The sequence below is a fragment of the Notamacropus eugenii genome, chromosome 3 (genome assembly GCF_028372415.1).
Source record: "Notamacropus eugenii isolate mMacEug1 chromosome 3, mMacEug1.pri_v2, whole genome shotgun sequence".
In the NCBI taxonomy this organism is placed as follows: Eukaryota; Metazoa; Chordata; class Mammalia; order Diprotodontia; family Macropodidae; genus Notamacropus; species Notamacropus eugenii.
This window is the reverse complement of record NC_092874.1, coordinates 27,383,296-27,403,513: the sequence shown is the minus strand read 5'-3', so window position 1 is coordinate 27,403,513 and position 20,218 is coordinate 27,383,296. Positions and strand designations below refer to the sequence as shown.

The 20,218-nt window shown below is 43.2% G+C and overlaps 1 protein-coding gene across 6 annotated transcripts in view; it reads right to left on the bottom strand.

Moving 5' to 3' along the window:
- Positions 1 to 20,218, bottom strand: part of NEK10 (NIMA related kinase 10) — a 237,154-nt gene that overhangs the window by 212,657 nt on the left and 4,279 nt on the right. For all 6 annotated transcript variants that reach the window (XM_072651141.1, XM_072651146.1, XM_072651143.1 and 3 more), the window contains exons 2-3: positions 5,737 to 5,847; positions 5,441 to 5,501 (exon numbers count right to left, since the gene is read on the bottom strand). In XM_072651141.1, the coding sequence (XP_072507242.1) occupies positions 5,441 to 5,501; positions 5,737 to 5,810 (135 nt within the window). In that variant the 5' untranslated portion in view covers positions 5,811 to 5,847. The remainder of the gene's footprint in view (positions 1 to 5,440; positions 5,502 to 5,736; positions 5,848 to 20,218) is intronic.

Below are 20,218 nucleotides of genomic sequence, written 5' to 3'. Positions count from 1 at the left end.
GACTCCCAGATCTACAGGACTAGACTCAGTCTCTCCCCTGAACTTTAGTCCCACCAACTGCCTGATTGAACATTTCAAAATGGAAGTCCTGGAGACATCTGAAACCCACTAAAACCGCAAAACCCTCCCTTTTGCAAACTTCACTAATTCTGTTGAAGGTACTGCCATCCATCTGGTCTCTGAGGTTCATAACCTTGGCATTATCCTTAATTCTTCATTCTTCCTCATCCCAAGTAACCAATAAATTCCATGATATATCTCAGACCTATTCCCTTCTGTTTATCACTTAGCAACCATCTTATTACCTCTGATCTTAATCCAGGCAAGAATGCTCTACTGCTCTCCCTGCCTCAAGTCTCTCACCACTCTCTTCCACCCAACAAATTGCTGCCAAAATGATTTTCCTTAAGCACAGGCCTGACCATGTCACTCCCCTCCTCAATCAATTCCAGTATAGCTCCCTCTTCTAGGATCTAAGAGAATCTCTGCTCCTCTGCTCCAGGTTCATACAGAAACTCTTTACCTTTTAAAAGCCCCTCACAAGCTGGTCTCTGCCACCCTTCCTACTTTGGTTGGATATTGACCCTTATTGCACTCTTGTGATCCTGCCAAACTGGTATTCTCTCTGTTCTTCAAATGTATCACTCCATCTTCCATCTCCATCCCTTTGTCCTGCTATACATCATACTCAGAATGGACTCCCAACTCACTTTCACTTCATGGATTCCACCATCCTTGAAGCTGCAGCTCAAGCATCTCTTTTTACACAAAATCTTTCCAGATCTACCCCTTCCTTCCCATAGCCAGTGCCTTCTTTCCCAAACTGCTTTTCATTTATCTAATTGGTATTCATTGCCTTTTTTACTCCACATATACTTATATGTGTGCTTGCTGTCTTGTTCATTAGGATGTGGTCTCCTCATAAATTGGATTGGTTCAGTTTTGCCATGGGTATCCTCAGAGTCCAGAGCAATCCTTAGCACACGGAAGCAATCACTTAATAAATGCTCGCAGATTAGCTGATCAGTTGTTCTCATATCTGCTGAGCATCAGAAAAGAGGATGACTCGATTGAAAGGTCTCACCAGATTCTTGAGGAGGTTTCTCTATCTCTTTTTCATAAAGGAAGGATGCTGGTGCATAGGCCGTGTTCTTTTTACAAACCACTCACCAGGAGCATCACAATGAGATGGCCCCAACAGCCCACAAAACGTGTTCCTGTTACCTTTGGTCTCACCACCAACTCCAGCATTTGCCCATGCAGGGAGATTCTGAGAAGCATCTTTCCACTGAGCTACACTTTCCTCTGATTTTCTGGTTTTGTTTACAGTAAGAATGTCAAGATCGATATGATTCATTTCCCTTAGAATTAGGTCCATTCATTAATCTCTGAACCACTACACTACATTTAGATTACTAAGAACTATATTTACAGATGGTCTAAAATGCTTCTAGTCTCCTTTTGTCACTATGCCAGAAGAAAATGAAAGCAAATAGTACCACGAGCCATTTTGTATTTGCATTTGTTTTTCATGTTGCCAGAACTAAAGAATCAAACACCAAATGACCAGACTGACTGTGACCATTTCTCTGTACTGTGCTAGGTGGGTGCCAGAGCTGTTGGTAGGAGTGGACTCCAACACTTCCAGCATGGTACGATCAATCAGAGTTCACGCTCTGCTGGCAGAGCCTTGAAGAACCCAGGGTCACTGCCATGACACTGAAATGTAGGAGTGGAGCTCTGTTGAGATGATGTTGGCCAAAAGGTACAGTATAAAAGTAAAAGCAGAGATAGAGCCAGGGCTCAGTAGTAACAAAAGAGCTCAAGTCTGAGGCAAAGATTATGGATGAAAACCCAAAGTGAACGTGAAATTTTAACATGAAGAATCACATAATCATAGACTCCTAGGTAGGAAGAATATAAGGTAAAAGCTATTTATCACCATTGCCTCCTTTTTCTTACCTCTAACTCAATTTTCCACCCCTTGCAAACCAGCTTCCCATTACACCTCTCAACTGAAATGACCCTCTCCAAAGTCAGCACTGATCTCTTCCTTGCAAGATAGCCCTCTCTCCACCATCTGACTTCCTCCATGTGAATACATGCTTCTCATCCCTGGGCTCTCATGACACCACTCTCTTCAGGTTTCCTATGAGTCTGACCACTTCTTTTCCATCTCTTGCAGTAGCAGCATCCTTGGCAAGTGCTCTGGGGGTGGGCTCTCTTCTCTTCTCCCTCTACATTCCCTTACTTGGCAATTCCATAAGCTCACAGAAATTCAACCATCGTGGATCTCTGTGCAAATGCCTCCTCAATCAACATATCCAGCCCTATACCTACTCTGAGGTCCAGTCCCCCATCACCAGCAGCCTACAGGGCGTGCCCCTATAGGACATCAAGCTCCACATGCCCACAACAGACTGAAGCCCTCTCTTCCTCCTCACGCGCCAACTTCTTCCAGTCTCCCAGTTCTACAACTTCAGTTATGGTTTCTTCCTCGCCAATACCACCCCCTCCCCGCAACTACTTGTCTAGTTTTGGTGATTCTAACTCCCCTTTCCTCACTCAAACTGCCATTAACCTGGTTTGAGCCTTCGACCTCCCCTCACTGGGATTATTGCAATAATTTTCCTCACTGGTTTCCCAACATCCAACTCCTCTCCACTCCAATTCAGCCTTTGCTGAAGCTACCAAACAGATGGGGCTGAAGAATCAATCTGACCTTGTTATGTCCCTGGTCAAGAAGCTACAGTGACTTTCTATTAACTCTATAAACTCCTCTACAATCTGGCTCCTGCCTATCTTTCCAGGCTGATTACCCATTACTCCCCACAGGCACTCTCCACACCAAGCTAACTCACCTTCTTTCTGTCCCTAGTAACTGACATCCTATCCCCCCACCCACCGCCTCCCTGACTCTTTTCCATATTAAGAAAGTTTTTTTTCTTACCTCCACCTGTTGGATGCCCAGCTATCTTCAAGGAGATTTCCCAGCATCCCAGTTGTTAACACATCTCATCCTGAAATGACTTTGTCATGATTTTGAATATTTTAGATTTACTGATCATCTGAGTCAAAAGTAACAATGCCTCTCATTGCTTTATCTACCTTTTGAAGCAAGAAATTGTAGAAAAGTCAAAATTTGACCAGATAGTCCACTTTTAGTGGTCTAAGATTTCTATCAGACATTGAGTCAACTGAAGTCACTCTTACTAAGCACTATGCGCCAGACACTGTGCTAATCGCACTATCTTACCACTATGCCAGTTTTTATTTATATTAGGTAAGTATCATCCATATCCTCCATTGGATTGGGTGGTTTGAACTATGATTCCACAAAAATTTCATTTCTTTTTTCCTATTCAAAGATCTGTCTGGAAAAGATGACAAAAGAAAAAATTATAAATGTTGGAGGAGCTATGGGAAAACAGGCACATGGGTGCACTGCTAGTGGTGCAGGGAATTGGTCCAACCATTCTGGAAAGAAATTTGGTACCATGTCCAAAGTTATTAAAATATGCTTAACCTTCAATCCAGCTACTCCATAACTAGACCTATACCCCAAAGAAATCAAAGAAAGAGGGGAAAAAACCTACATATATACAAAAATATTTATAATGGCTCTTTTTTTAAGAACCCAAAATCGGAAACTAATGGGATGACCACCTATTGAGGAATAGCCGGTACATGGATGTGGCAGAATATATTGTTCCATAAGAAATGATGACATCATTTCAGAGGAAACTGACACAACCTCTAAGAACCGAACACAGGAGGCACTTGATAAGAACTTGTTCCCGAATGAATCATTTTTCTGAAACCATTCAATCATTCTTTAAGCTCTCCACCTATGGATTCTTCCTTTTTCCTGGTCAAAGATGAACTCAAGAAATGCTTCTCTGAGAAAATCAGAGGGTCTTCCTTCTCTTGGCCTGAGTAGTTTCAACAAGGAGTTCCTTCTGAGCTGATCATTCTCCTCTCTCTTTAAATAATGGATAAGCCTTTGATAAAAGTAACATAAAAATATTTCATGTCAGGGCACTGTTTCAGAATTTATAGTTCAAAGAAAATTGGATAAGGTTTCTCATTCAAATTAGCCCAAGTATTTCAGACTCAAAGGGGTAAGCTAGGTGGTACAGTGGATACAGTACCAAGACTGGAGGCAGGGAGACTCATCTTCCTGAGTTCAAATCTGGCCTCAGACACTTACTAGCTATGTGACCCTGGACATGTTATGTCACCTTGTTTGCCTCAATTTCTTCATCTGTAAAATGAGCTAGAGAAGGAAATAGCAAACTACTCCAGTATCTAAGCCAAGAAAACACAAATGGTGTTACCAAGAGTCAGACAGTAACAACTGAGCAATGACAACTTCAGGCTAAAGTACTTTCCTAGAATCATTTTGTGACATGTAGCCTAAAGAGGAGTCCACTTAAGGGGTACAAGTAATGACAAAAGGTGGAGAGGGACAGTCACTGTGTGGGGTAAGAGAATCAGGATTCCAAATGACCTGAGAATAGCCGGAACAAGGAGGCAAACCAGACAAAGTAAAATTTAATTGGGATTATTTGTAAAAGCCTGCCCTTTGTGCGTGCACACATGTACAAGGGTGTATAGCAAATACAAATGTACAATTAAAGGAATACCTGGTTTCAAAGCATTTCGTGTGACAAAAATCTATAAGTTTTAGCAGACATTAAGCTCAATCTAAGCCAACAGTGTGAAGTGGCTTTCCAAAAGTCAAGGCGAACAAGAAAGGCAGCGGTAGCTCCATGCTCTGCACTGGCAGTTGCACATCTGGGCTGCTGCGCTCCCTTCTGGAAGCTGCTTTTGAAGAGAAACACAAAACAAGAACCAAGGGAGAAAACAGAAGTTGCAGAAGAGGGACGCTGGGAAAGGTCAGGACGCCACGTCACATGATGCCTGAGAAAGAAAAACCAAAAAGTGATCTAAAGGCGAGCCAAGGGCAGAGCACCAAGGGCAGCGCCGATGGTGGGAATGTGGAGGGAGGTAGAGTCCAGCTCAGTCAGGACATTTTATCTGTTTGTTTGTTTATTTGTTTTTAGAACATCTTAGTAATCAGAGGTGCTCAGAAATAGGATAGGCCACCTTGGGCAGTACTGAGCTCTGCATCACTGAAAGTATTCAAGAAGAAACTGGTTCCCTGCTGGGGAGGCTGCAGAAGGGCAGAATGGGAGAAGGACACTGCATGGGATGTCCTCCAACCCTTCTCTTGACCTCTACCACATCCTGCCCAAGTGATCCTGGGCCAGTCACTTCCCCACTTGGTGCCACCCTCAGCTCTCAAAGGCTCACGTTGTGGAGCAGGGACCAGAGGCCTCCCAGGGGACTCTCTACACCAATTAAACCATAGTCAATTTAAAATAACACATTCTCTCATGCCACCACAGCATCCTCCAGATCACTATTGACAAAATACCTGTTGCTTGCTTGACTGAACGTTCAACAGGCACCGAAGTCTTTTGAGATCTGAGTAGTCCCTAGGATGAAGAAGAACAAGAGAAGCTTAACAAAGCCGTGTCTGTGAAGAGCTGGAACTGACAACATCACCCCCAGGCAGGTGACTGGCACACACGTCAGGACGCCTAGCAGCAGTGCCAAGTGACAAGCGATGCCAACGGCATGCTTCAGTAAGGAACCAGACTTGGGCAGGTGGTTCCCTTACCAAAGAGTGTCTGCCCAAGCCGAGCCTTCCCAGGGCCCAGCGTACAGTACCTAGTGGTGACTCCTGATTGTTTCTTGTCAGCTGATGTCTCTGTGGTCTTCACCTTTTTGTCTTGATCAGGCATTGTAGAACATCAGTGCCCCAGGATTAACATTTCATTCCTTTAAGAGAGGAAATGAGAGAGAGAGAGAAGAGAGGAGGAGAGAGAGAGAGAGAGAGAGAGAGAGAGAGAGAGAGAGAGAGAGAGAACACGAAGGAGGGAGGGAGGAAGGGGGAAAGGGAGAGAAAGAGAGAGAAGAGGAGAGGAGAGCAGAAGGAAGGAGAGGAGAGGAGAGGAGAGGGGAGGAGAGGGAAGCTATATTTATATGTCTACCAAATAATTCAAAATAGCAAGCCAAATAAAGGTAATAAATTTAATATTCCAAAAGAATAAAACACCTAATCATTCCCAAAGCACGGCATAAAGTATGATATTAATGTTACTGCGTATATATTGCCTAATAGTCTCTTGCCACGTCTACAGATATCATAGGACGGTCTATGAAATGATGATACGCAATGTTTACTGGAAACTGGATGCTGCAACTACACCACATCACCTGTTTCTCTCCACTGACCACCTCCAGGCTGTTGAGAAAGTGTCTAGACTACACACAATTCCAGAAAAGTTGAAACATTTAAGAGATATAAATGCTAAAAACTGCAACCCTTGGTTGGGCCTTCTCTAGCTCTGCCTTCACAGAGAAGGATTGCAGGGAACTGAGGACAATATGCAAAACTGCTCCTTTGATTCCAGAATTCCTAGAACTAGTCTGGTCCCAGAACAAGCTGTTATGGGCCCCGTCTAACAGTAGAAGTCCTGGAAGAAGTAGGCTGGCTTGAGAGGCACTGCCACAGTTTGGGGCTTACCCCAGTGAGTTCGGATAGGAAAACTTGCAAAAAGGCCTTCTCTGATTTCTGAATTTTCGTCCTGTCGTTTACTTTCACACCACTCCCTGAGACTCAATTACACCTCTTTGGTACACATACCAGGAGTCCCTATGTAACAATGGGGAACAAACATGAATTTCCCCTACTTTTTGCCTTGTATGACATTAATAATTGGTGGGTCACTGGACAAAACTAACTCGGTTGCAATGTCTTCCAGGGAATTCTGTATGATTTGGGGATATACAAAGCAGATATCTTGTTAGAAGAGCACTTTGAAGGCTGGAGTTCTTGACCATTTTTGTTTCAGATTCCCCCAAAGCTGAATGCCACCGGAAGAACAAAACCCTGATGTTTGGGTCTACTACAAATTCACCTTACTGCAACCGGACCCTTAATGCTGCACAAAAATCCTTTCATTCTTCCTTCCTGACTCTCTCTCCAACTAGAGCTGTTCCAAACCTCCTTCCTCCAGCCCCACAGGCACACGTCCCTCTTAGAAGATGACTTTGCCTCCTACTTCAGCAGGATGATAGAGGCCAGCCCCTTTGTGCCCTCCTCTCTCTCCAGATTTTTATCTTCAAACTCATTTGTTATTGCTTACAGCAAGTAACAATCCTACTATTATCAATTACTACAGATTTAATTATTGTCTTTACATAAATGATGCTTAACTAGTTCGGGTCTCATTTATATCCTGAATGACTGTCCTACATCCTCAGCTCTCTGCTGGACACTTTCACCTAAACATCCTCAAAGGCATTGAAAAATCAACCCAACCAAAATAGAACCTGTAACCATCCCCCTAAATTCACTTGTCTTACAAATGTCCCTGTCTCAGTTGAAGACCATCCTCCTCCTCAGCCGGCTTTGTAACATCTCTCCCTAGCCCCCCACCTCCAGGAAGGCCTGTGAATTCTACCTCAATGATAACTCTCCCATCTGCCTTCTTTCCACTTGCTCAGACATCACACCCCTGGTCAGGTCCTCATCAAGCAGCTATAACACAAAGCCCGGAGGACAACACGAGAGAGCAGCGTCAGAATGCAGAAAGCTTCCACAATAACCGAGAAAGATGGGACCTGAACAAAACCAATGAAATTCAACAGGGACCAATGTAAAGTCTTCCATTTGGGTTCAAAACATGGCAGAGGCATGGCGAGCCAAGAGCTCATTCACACATATCTAGGGATATAAGTGCACTGTAAACTGAATGAGTCAATAAAATCACTGAGCAGCAGAAAGAAATGAATGGAATATTAAGCCAGGATCCACAAAGGATGTACAGGATGAATCAGGTGACACTCCCACTGTTTCTCGCTCTGTTCACATCACATCTGGAGTTTTCCATCCAATTTTGGGCATCATCTTTTAAGAAGTGCATTGATGAGCTGTGGAGCATCCAGGGTCAGGCAACCAGAAGGGGGAAGGGCCCCGAGATCATCAGACATGGGGTCAGCTGAAAGAACTTGGGATTTTTAGGCCAGAAAAGAAAAGGTTAGATAATAGTGAGATGATTATACAGCCTCAAAAGTTTCATTTGACTCTGAGACACTGTCGTGAAGGGGAGAGTGAGTCATCTAAGGAGGAGTAAAAGGATTGCCTTTCCCCTGGAAGCACCCCACTGAGATGATACCACAGATCTGTAATGGACTCCATGTTCATGATTTTCTTCTGCTCTGTTCAGCAGCAAAGGCAAGGGAAAGTGGGAAGTCCTTGATTTAAGTCTTTTCTACTACTTTTTACCCAGATGTGTAACATTAAAGTATGCATATCATGAAGCGAGGGAAGAACCAGAGGACAAGAGCTGCTGTGTGAGGTGGGCACAGAAGATGGAGGTGGTCGGTGTACTGGCTGGGCCCACCTGACCTTCTGACAGTCCGCAGTCACACGCCTGATGTGAACATGGAAGAGAGGATGCTGATGGCCCAGCTGATGCTGTGTGGGGTGTGGGGTTGGTGGCCATAACTACTCAGGCATTGTCACAAAGTCATCTGGAACATGGATGAAGGTAAATGCCTAGTTCTATCTCCAGCACAGATCCAAAGGTTTATAAGCAGAGTCAAAGATAGGTCACAGGGCAGTGTCTGGGTATAAGAACAGCCCACAAGCCTCCAGACACTGATCATGCAAATTCAGCCTATGGACAGTGACAGATGGTTCCCACATGGCTGACTTCTCTCTATCTGTTGTTGCTGAGTTGTTTCAGTCTCTATCCAACTCTTCGTGACCCCATTTGGGGGTTTCTTGTCAAAGACACTGGAGTGGTTGGCCATTCCCTTCTCCAGATCATTTTACAGATGAAGAACCTGAGGCAAACAGGTTGAAGTGACTTGTCCAGGGCCACAGACACTTGCTACCTGTGTGATTCATCTTCTTGAGTCTTCCTGACTCCAGGCCTGATGCTCTACCAACTGTGCCACCTAGCCTCTCCTGTCTCTATCTAAACCAGCTAAACTCCAGTTTCCCGGCAATTTTTCCTGACTCTTTCTTGCTGGAAACTCTGCCTTTAATTAGCTTTCACTTTCCCAGAAGGCTGTCCTCCAGCAAAACTCTATCCTCCCCATGTTCCCCACTCTAGCTGACCTGTGAGTATAACGTAAGGAAGAGCCTCAGTTTTGCATACCAGGAGTTCCACAGAGTTTGTGTTACATAGTGTTCCCAAAGTTTTCATCGTTCCTAGATCTACTGGCCACCCTAACTGGCTTTATAGTCCACCTTCCAGCACACTGAGTCACAGATGATTGGATGCTAAATACAAAATACCCCATTAAAGTAATCCCTTGCTAACTAAACTGTGAAACCTGAAAAACTTCAATTCCCTTCCATCAGAATGTAGTCAATTATGCTATAAATTCTAGCAGAATTAGGCCAAATTAAATATTAAGCCTAATTAAAGATTAAGAAGAAACCCACATATCTTTCACACCTTCTTTTCAACAAACTTACCAAAAAGCTCTATTTTAAGTAAAAACAAGGAAACTGAACAGTTCTTAGGGTGATGATTCTCTTTAGTGAACTCAGGCAACACTCATTTAAGTGGCATCCTATGTTCTGCATAAATTAATTTTCCAAATTCCTGACTCCTCTAAGTGCCAAACTACAAAAAAAACTTAACCATCTTAACACAAATCTTTCACAAGTAGATAATATATTTGGCTTATTCTCTTAGATTATCAAGAAGATAAAGTTAACTTTTTAATGACTCAGGGTTAATGATCTCTATAATAACTTTTCATCTAAATTCCTGTGATGCTAATAAACACCAATTATTATAATATGCTTAAATATTGTGATGTCCTTTAGGTCTACTGAGTTTAATAGGCCCATTTGCCCCTACACTAAATGGCCCCAGAAGGAAATGCTTCATTCCTTTTTCTTGCATTTTTGAGACTACTTGTTTTTTCTCTCCTTCTTTACTGTTACACTATGAGCAGTTACTGGACCTTTCCATTCCTGTTTCTAATTTATCATGGTCCAGGATAATTAGATAACCAGACTTAAAAGAATCATGTCTAGACAAGGAATAACCTGGATTTGAGTGGTGGGCTGATTAGCTCTCCTAGACATAAAATGCATGAACATCAGTTCACAGACTTCGTGATGCTCTTACTGGTGAAGGAAAGACCTTTTCTGTGTACTTCTGTGGTCTAGGTCAATGGTCTCCAAAGAAGGTTGTAGATGAATGGTAATATGAATTGCAGATATTGTTAAATTATCCATTTCCCAAAATTTACCCATCTTCCAAATTCCCTGGTTACTATCAAAGGAACTGCCATCCTTTTAGTCACTTGGGTCTTCACAAACTCTCCCTTTACCTCACTCCATATCGATATGCTAATCAGACACCAAGTCTTGTCGATTCTATCTCCATATCTCCCCTCTGTCCCCTCTGACTCACACAGCCACCACCAGAGTTCTGACCCTCATCACCTATCTCCCAGATTGAAGTGACGGCCTCTCCCCAGGCCAGTCCATCCCCACAAAACTGACAGAATGATTTTCCTAACGCGTACATCTGACCATGTGACCTTTCTACTAAATAAACTACAATTCCTCCCTATTAGCTACAGGACCATATAGTACTTTCTCTTTATTTCAACTTTTTTTAAGGCAGCTAGGTAGCACAGTGGGTAGAATGTTGAACCTAGAGTCAAAAAGACTTTAGTTCAAATCTGGCCTCCTTCCCTAGCTGTGTGACCCTGGGCAAGTCACTTAACCTCTGTTCACCTCTGTTTCCTCATCTGTAAAATGGCAATGATAATAGCACCTAGCCCCGAAGGCTGTTGTGAGGATACAATGAGATAACAAAAATATTTTGTAAGCCTTGAAGAGCCGCACAAATGCCAGCTATCAGTATTATTGTTACAATTTGTGTGTGTTTTACAATGTATACACAATGTACATGTCAGACGTGTGACTTGTAGCCTACAGCACTCTCCAATGCAGCCTAAAGTCAGATGAAACTGTAACTGGGAAATATTTAACAAAATAAACTAAATTAAATCCAACATGAATAGCGTTACTTTACATCCAAGCCAACGTGTGGCCAGCAAGGTCCCTTCAGTACAGATGAGTGGCTTCCATTTCTACTTGAGCTTGACACTACTAATGAACATAATCATTAGTACAAGTATATCGTTTATAAATAAGCTGGTACACATAAAAGTACATATCCTCAAAAAAAGTTTGCCGATGAGGTGAGCAATCAAAGAAATGTGGAGATTGTTTTCTGGGCTATATTATAAAAAACTGAGGTTGCTAAATAAGTGAATCCTAGATAAATAAGGCAATGTCATACTAATGTGTTCTGATAAGAAGCAACGTAACAGAAGTAAATCTAGGCACATAAAGCATTCCAAAAATGGTGTTTTAAGCATGGAAGTAGTCATTATTAATAATAATAATGTTATACTTTATCATGATTCATAATTTTCAATGTAATTTGATAAGAATTGATGAAGCTTCTATCACGTCCAGAGCACTGCCTCTGCACAGGGAATTGGGAGACATGGTTCAGATCCCAGCCCTGCTGGGGAACCTCGCTGAGCCTCAACTTCTTCAACTGTAAAATTAGGGCTTATATTTAGCTAATATATAAGGTTACTTATAGTGGATAATTCCCAGTTTGGTAGGGGAGAAAAGACATGTAAGGCTAATGCAAAATCAATCATGATCAGTACGTAAGAGAAATACAAAGGAAGTACTATGGGAGGTCTGAGAAGAAAACCTTCATGGAAGTGTCATTTGGGGTGACCAAGAAAGGCTTCATGAAAAAGGTGACACTTGGGCTCACTCAGTCTTAATGAGCCAGAAACATTTCCAACAGAAGGAGATAAAAGAAAATCCTGGGGGCGGAGCCAAGATGGCGGAGTAGAAAGACGCACATACACATAGCTCTGAACCCACAACCCATAGAATGGCTACAGGGAAGTAACTCACGGCGAATTCCGCACCCAGAGGCCACGGAACATTGGAGCGTGGGAGATTTCTGTTCCAGAGAGACCTGCAAACCTCTCACGGGGGGGTCCTTCGCGCTGCGGACTGGGCGCCAGGACTGGGAGCTGAGTGCAGCCCTGCCGCGGCCGCGGCACCGAGAGGAAAAGATCCGAGCAGGCTTCACAGACAGGATCTCCAGCGGCCACGCGGGTCCCTCCACCCACAGAGGGATCTGCAAACCTCTCACAAAAGGTCCGTCGCGCTGCAGACACAAAACCCAGCCCAGACCTGCTGCGGCCACAGCTGCGGCACCGAGAGAAACAGATCCGAGCAGGCTTCAGGGACGGGATCTCCAGCGGCCGCACAAGTCCCTCCACCCACAGGTGACAGGGGTGGGTGAGAGAGTCTCTTTGGCGGGTCGAGAGGGGAGTGGGGTGCCCCCATAATTCAGGCCCCCCCCGGGAGGTAGAAGCTGAGAGGCGGCTGCAGACAGGGGCTCCCCAAGCGGGCGGGAGCCTGAATCCATTGCGGAAGGTCTGCGCATAAACCCCTGAGGGAACTGAGCCTGAGAGGTGGCCCTGCCCCCGACCTCAGCACCAGAACATAATCTCATACTGAATAGCAGCCCTGCCCCCGCCAAAAGCCCTGAGGCTGGAAGCAGCATTTGAATCTCAGACCACAAACACGGGCTGGGAGGATCAGGAGGTGAGGTGGGTGTGAGGAAAATATTCAGAGGTCAAGTCACTGGCTGGGAAAATGCCCAGAAAAGGGAAAAGAAATAAGACTATAGAAGGTTACTTTCTTGGCGAACAGGCATTTCCTCCCTTCCTTTCTGATGAGGAAGAACAATGCTTACCATCAGGCAAAGACACAGAAATCAAGGCTTCTGTGTCCCAGCCCACCCAATGGGCTCAGGCCATGGAAGAGCTCAAAAAGAATTTTGAAAATCAAGTTAGAGAGGTGGAGGAAAAGCTGGGAAGAGAAATGAGAGACATGAAGTCAAAGCATGAACAGCAGATCAGCTCCCTGCTAAGGGAGACCCAAAAAAATGTTGAAGAAATTAACACCTTGAAAACTAGCCTAACTCAATTGGCAAAAGAGGTTCAAAAAGCCAATGAGGAGAAGAATGCTTTCAAAAGCAGAATTAGCCAAATGGAAAAGGAGATTCAAAAGCTCACTGAAGAAAATAGTTCTTTCAAAATTAGAATGGCACAGATGGAGGCTAATGACTTTACGCAAAACCAAGAAATCACAGAACAAAGAGAGAAGAATGGAAAAATGGAAGATAATGTGAAATATCTCATTGGAAAAACAACAGACCTGGAAAATAGATCCAGGAGAGACAATTTAAAAATTATGGGACTACCTGAAAGCCATGATCAAAAGAAGAGCCTAGACACCATCTTTCATGAAATTATCAAGGAAAACTGCCCTGAGATTCTAGAACCAGAGGGCAAAATAAATATTCAAGGAATCCACAGAACACCGCCTGAAAGAGATCCAAAAAGAGAAACTCCTAGGAACATTGTGGCCAAATTCCAGAGTTCCCAGGTCAAGGAGAAAATACTGCAGGCAGCTAGAAAGAAACAATTCAAGTATTGTGGAAATACAATCAGGATAACACAAGATCTAGCAGCCTCTACATTAAGGGATCGAAGGGCATGGAACAGTATATTCCAGAAGTCAAAGGAACTAGGACTAAAACCAAGAATCACCTACCCAGCAAAACTGAGTATAATACTTCAGGGGAAAAAATGGTCTTTCAATGAAATAGAGGATTTTCAAGTATTCTTGATGAAAAGACCAGAGCTGAAAAGAAAATTTGACTTTCAAACACAAGAATGAAGAGAACCATGAAAAGGTGAACAGCAAAGTGAAGTCATAAGGGACTTACTAAAGCTGAACTGTTTACATTCCTACATGGAAAGACAATATTTGTAACTCTTGAAACATTTCAGTATCTGGGTACTGGGTGGGATTACACATGCACACACGCTCACATACATAGAGACAGAGTGCACAGAGTGAATTGAATAGGATGGGATCATATCTTTAAAACAAAATGAAATCAAGCAGTGAGAGAGAAATATATTGGGAAGAGAAAGGGAGAAATTGAATGGGGCAAATTATCTCTCATAAAAGAGGCAATCAAAAGACTCATTAGTGGAGGGATAAAGAGGGGAGGTGAGAGAAAAACATGAAGTCTACTCTCATCACATTCCACTAAAGAAAAGAATAAAGTGCACACTCATTTTGGTAGGAAAACCTATCTCACAATACAGGAAAGTGGGGGTTAAGGGGACAAGCAGGGTGGGGGGGATGATAGAAGGGAGGGCATGAGGAGGAGAGTGCAATTCGAGGTCGACACTCATGGGGAGGGATAGGATCAAAAGAGAATAGAAGTAATGGGGGACAGGATAGGATGGAGGGAAATATAGTTAGTCCTATACAACACAACTATTATGGAAGTCATTTGCAAAACTACACAAATAAGGCCTATATTGAATTGCTTGCCTTCCAAAGGGAAGGGGTGGGGAGGGAGGGAGGAAGAGAAGTTGGAACTCAAAGTGTTAGGATCAACTGTCGAGTAATGTTCTTGCCACTAGGAAATAAGAAAAACAGGTAAAGGGGTATAGAAAGCTATCTGCCCCTACAGGACAAAAGAGAAGATGGAGACAAGGGCAGAGAGGGATGATAGAAGAGAGAGCAGATTGGTCATAGGGGCAATTAGAATGCTTGGTGTTTGGGGGGGGAGGGGACAAAAGGGGAGAAAATTTGTAACCCAAAATTTTGTGAAAATGAATGTTAAAAGTTAAATAAATAAATTTAATAAAAAAAAAAAAAAAAAGAAAATCCTGGGGTCAAAGATTTAGAGGTAGCAGGCACCTCAGAGGTGAACTCATGTCACCCCCCCTTAATTCATAGACAAGGAAGCTGAAACCCAATAAGGTGAAGAGATATTCCAGTGGTCACACAGGTGATAAGTGGTAGAACTGACCTCCAACTGCAAACCTGGGGCTCTTTCCACTGCCTTGGGAAGCAGCCTTGGGAAGGAGAGGAGTATATTTCTTAAGTGACTAATCAACTGAACAAAGGCCCAGAGGTTATTGAGGGTGGTATGTGTCCAGGTTACATCCTGGTTGGCTGGAGTTATAGTACACAAGGTAGTGAGAAAATAGGGTAAGAAAAAGCTGGAAGAATAGGTTGGGGCAGCTGTGGGGTCCTTGAGTGCCTGGCTAAGAATTTGAGAATTTATTTGTTATTAGGTGAAGAGTCTTAATAGATATTGAGAACATATCTAAAACCCTTATCTTTTGCTGTTTTTGTTTTAGTATAATCAAATGCCTATGATGGAATAATGTTATTAAAGATCTTCTCCTATTAATGGGCCTGGGAAGGTTTGTAGGAAGGCCCACACCTTTTGTTAATGAGGCATTAGTTCTCAAGAGTTGTGATGCCTTCTGGCTCTGAAAAATGTATAAGTACTCTGAGGTAAGGTTTCACTTTGGGGTTTACTCACTGGAAGTGCTTGTTTTGGCCAAGTGAGACTTTGGGCGCCACTAAGGACTCCCCTCCCCACTTTGAAAACCCAGATGTTGGGGCTTCTCTCTCCGGTAACCATGGTCAGACAGCTGCATCTGTCTGCTGATCTGTGATGTATGTACTGCTTATGGTCAGACAGCTGGAAGCCCTCTCTATTGATTTAGATTTCTCTGTATTTTCTCTGGAGTTCAGGGTGCTGACTTTTTCCCCTGAACTAAGTGAATGATACGTGTGCTTGATTAAAGTGATTGTTGACCCCCCAAAAGTTGCTTTCCTTTTAGACATGCAGATCTAAGAACCTGTGATAGGGCCTCCTGTGTATGTTGAGTTCTTTGCTTTTACAGTACATAAGGCTTTAGTTTCAGAAATATACGTAAATCATAAACTATCACGTACGAAAAGTCTAAAATTTTCCTTCCGAATGAGGACTACTTGAGCAGTCTTGGAATGGGAAAGTCAAAAATTAGTCTTAAATTTACAAAGACATAAAAAGTCAAATTTGGATATAAATCTAAAGGTGATATACACACTTCTTTAAAAAAACACACATTTGAAGCACCACCACCTTTTAAAGTCATTAGTCCTAAGAATATGACATTTTGTAATAATCTCGTATACGCTAAGAGACAAATTTCAACACGTTTACATGTGCTAAAAGATAACAAAACGATGTCATAAGGCTAGTCGACATCCAATTACTCATCACAGCTCAGAGTCATTGCTGACTTCTGATAAATAAGAATCCAAATAATTTCAAATTCTTATCTTCCTATTGTCCACAGACACGTGGGTTACTTAATGCTAAGTAAGTCCTCTGAGAAGCACACCTCATTTGCTCATATTCTCTGGGTGATTGCAGTGTAAACATGTATGACAGCCAGAGAAATCCACACAGCAATAAAATTGTCTCATTACCAGTCATCAATAGAAGTCATATAATGCAAACATACCTGGGAGATAATGACATGAGGATATTCCTATTTATGCCAATTAAATCCCTGACTGAAAGGGTGCTTATTCCTTTCTTAAAGAGTTGCCTCTTTTCAGAAGCTACTTGAGTAGTCTTGTCTTTACAACAACAACAAAAAAAAAGAAAAAAATTAATTTAGTGATACATGCCGCATTAGACAGGCATTCAAATTTCACAAAAAGGATCATGGGTTTAGATCACACTTTCCAGTAAATCACATTAAAGTAACTTCTAGTCCCACAGTTGCTGAATGCGTTTACTTCAACTAAATAAAATGGGAAATTTACCCAGAAATCACCAGCCTGCATGACTGGTCAAAATGAAGGGGCAATCACAGATAGCATTAGGGGTTTGGTAGGGCTGAGGTCCATTGCTCTGGGGTATCAGCTGGTGAAGAGTGACTCTTATTGTATTCAAAAACTCAATCTTTATGTGGTTAGTTATTCTAGTAGTTAGACGGGATAAAACTGAACATCTAATGGGCAGGCAACGCACCACACACACTCAGGCAAGCACATTCTTCAAGGCTTCTCAAACCTGGAAGTTACAGCTTCCCATACATAAACAAGTTTATTTCCTACATTTTACATGCAGACATCTTCTCCAAAGGCATCTCACAGGTCTAGATTTGGTCGGGACATCAGAGGCCATCTGGTCCAATCCCCTGATTTTACAAATGAGGAAAGTGAGGCCCAGGGAGAGGGTAATGTTGGGGGTGTAAGCTCAGTTTCAACGTGGACAGTCTCGGGCAGGTAAAAGTGAGGACTTCTAAACCTTAGAGTTCTCATGAGGCCCCCCAGGGAACAGCTGGGGATTGAGGCGAGAAACACAGGCTATCTTGTGTATTTCCACCTCTTCTCAGTTGGAAACTTGCTGGGGAGAGCATCCCACCCTTGAAATTGGCCTGTGGTCTGAGCACACCTGTTGTTGACTAGCTAGTGGCTGAAAGCAGGCATGGTATTCACGTGCAAACTATGCAGCGGGAGAGCTTAAGTAAGGACAGGAAAGCCTGAAGGCGCTCTTCTGGATGCAGGGTCCCCTCCAGGGGCTCTTCTTGCTGCAGGGCCCTTACAGGGAAGAGGGTCCCTCCCCTCTTCCACTCCCATCCTCTTGCTGTATGATCCTTGCCCCTTGGGAGGAGGATTCCTCTCACCTAAGGAAGAACTCACCCTGCATATGGATACGTAACTAAGACCCAGAATAAAGCCTAACCCTTGTTTGACTCTGGAAAGTCTCTTCTCTCAATACGTTTATCCGGTTGGCCACCGAAGACCTGTGAAAGGTAAGAAGGGCTCGGGTAGCTCATCGGCCTCTAGGCCGAACAGGGTAAGTGATCTGGTCAAGGTCACACAGTGAGCATCAGAGGAGATCTGAACCCAAATCCTCTGACTCCAGAGCCAGATTATGAAGTGGACAATGAAAGGCTCTTTTGGTCTCATAATTCTGTATTTAAAGAACTGGCATGAGAAACTTTTTCATAACTCAAAATCTTATAAAAAGTGAATGTTGAACACTAAATAGAAATATGTAAATTTTTTAAAAGGGGAAAAACTATTTCAGATTCTCTTTTGTTATTAATGTCTAAGAAAAGATCATTAAAGAGGAAATTATTAAATTAACGTGAGATACAATTTATATAGACTATCTAGAAACAGGTAGTTGGTGCAGTGGATAGAGTGCCAGGCCTGGAGTCAGGGAGACCTAAATTTAAATCTGGCCTCAGACATTTACTAGCTGTGTGACCCTGGCCAAGTCACTTCATCCTGTTTGCATCAGTTTCCTCATCTGTAAAATGAGCTGGAGAAGGAAATGGCACACTCCAGTATCTTTGACAAGAAAACTCCAAATGGGGTCACAAAGTATCAGACACAACTAAAAAAATGACTGAACAATTCAGAAACGTTAAAAATATATTATTTGTTATATTATACACATATCAAATATATCATATATATTAAAATACATTACTTATTGTTATATAGTAATATTTTTAAAATATATTACTTAGGAGATTTTTATCACTGATTAAAGCATTCTGGGAACAAGGTCTGATCACACAGCTCCAGAGAGTGCTAAGTCCCTGTCCAAATTAACTGTGTTTTGAAGCAGGAGCACGACCATCCCCTGAGGAATCCAAAGAGATAAGTGAGAGGTATTTTGGTCAATTCACCTGAAATTAATTACGCAGGTCGGACCTGCACTTTAAGACAATCGATTTGGCAGCTGACTGGAGGATGGCCTGGAGAGAGATGTGAAGCAGAAACTGAAGAGGAGGCTGTTGTAATATTCAGGTAGAGGCCTCTAGGTGGTGCCATAGTGCACAGAGCACGGGGCTGGAGTGAGGAAGACTAACCTTCCTGAGTTTACATCCAGCCTCAGACACTTCCTAGCTGTGTGACTCTGAGCAAGTCACTTAACTCTCTTTGTTTCAGTTTCCTCATCTGTAAAATAAACTGGGGAAGGAAATGACAAACTACTCCAGTAACTTTGCCTAAGAAACCCTTGAGGTCACATAGAGTTGGACACAACTGAAAAACAACTGAACAACAAGAAATTGTACCAGTCTAGGTAATGAGTGAGGAGGGTCTAAATTAGGCCCACAAATGCTCTGGAGGAGGGAGCGATCACACTGGCTGTGCGGGGCGAGTGAGCACGAGTCCTCTAAGGTGAGCCATGTCAGTGCCCAACGCAGGAGTCACAAAGTCGGGAAAGAGTGGTGGGTCTGGGTGGAGAGGTGAACTCCAGGCATCACTCTCTTGTAAGGATTGTCTTTACAGTATCCTCTGTGTTCTTAGACACATCCTCACCTCCTCCTTAGCCCAGTGAGCAGCACATTCTAGGCCTTTGACTGAACACACACTTCACCAAACAAGTCTCCTCAACAAAAGGATTTTCCTGCAGAACTTGTAAAAGGCCGCACCCGAAGACCTAGAAGGCCATGTGCGGCCTCGAGGCGGCAGTTTCCCTGCCCCTGGACAAGGCTCTGAGTCAATGTTAGCTGACTGACTTGTGCTAAGTCTGAGGCAAATGTAAACGTAACTGGAGCTCAGGAGACGGACTAGGGTTGGATATATGGATGGAGGAGTCATCTAGGGAGAACTGATCACTAAACACATGGGAAGTGGTAAGGTCTCAGCCTGAGAGTATAGTGCAGACAGGTCAGGGCCTTGGGACACATCCTTAGGCTAAAGGAAGAGATGCAGGGGGAATGGGGAAGGGGGGAAGGAAAGGGAAGGGAGGGGAAGGATCTCCTATAGGTCAAGCACTGGGCTAAGCATTTTTTTATTATTATCTTATTTTAGACATGTAGAAAGAGAACCAAGAGTGGTCACCAGTGCCAAAGGCTGCAGAGTGGACCAGAAGGATGAGGGCTGAGAGGGCACTGGATTAGGGAAACATGATCCAAGACGGTAGTTCTGAGTGAATAATGAGGTCAGAAGTCCGACTGAAAAGAGTTAACATGGGAATAAGAAGTGGGGGTAATGAAAGGAAACAGTTTTGTTTTGTTTTTCCAGGAGTTTACCTGAGAAAGGATGGAGACATACAGGATGAAAGTTTTCAGGAATGGGAGAGCCTAGTCAGGACTTTTTTAAGGATGGGGAGATTTGAGAAAGAGCCAACGAATAGGGAAAGACTGAGAGGAATACTGAAGA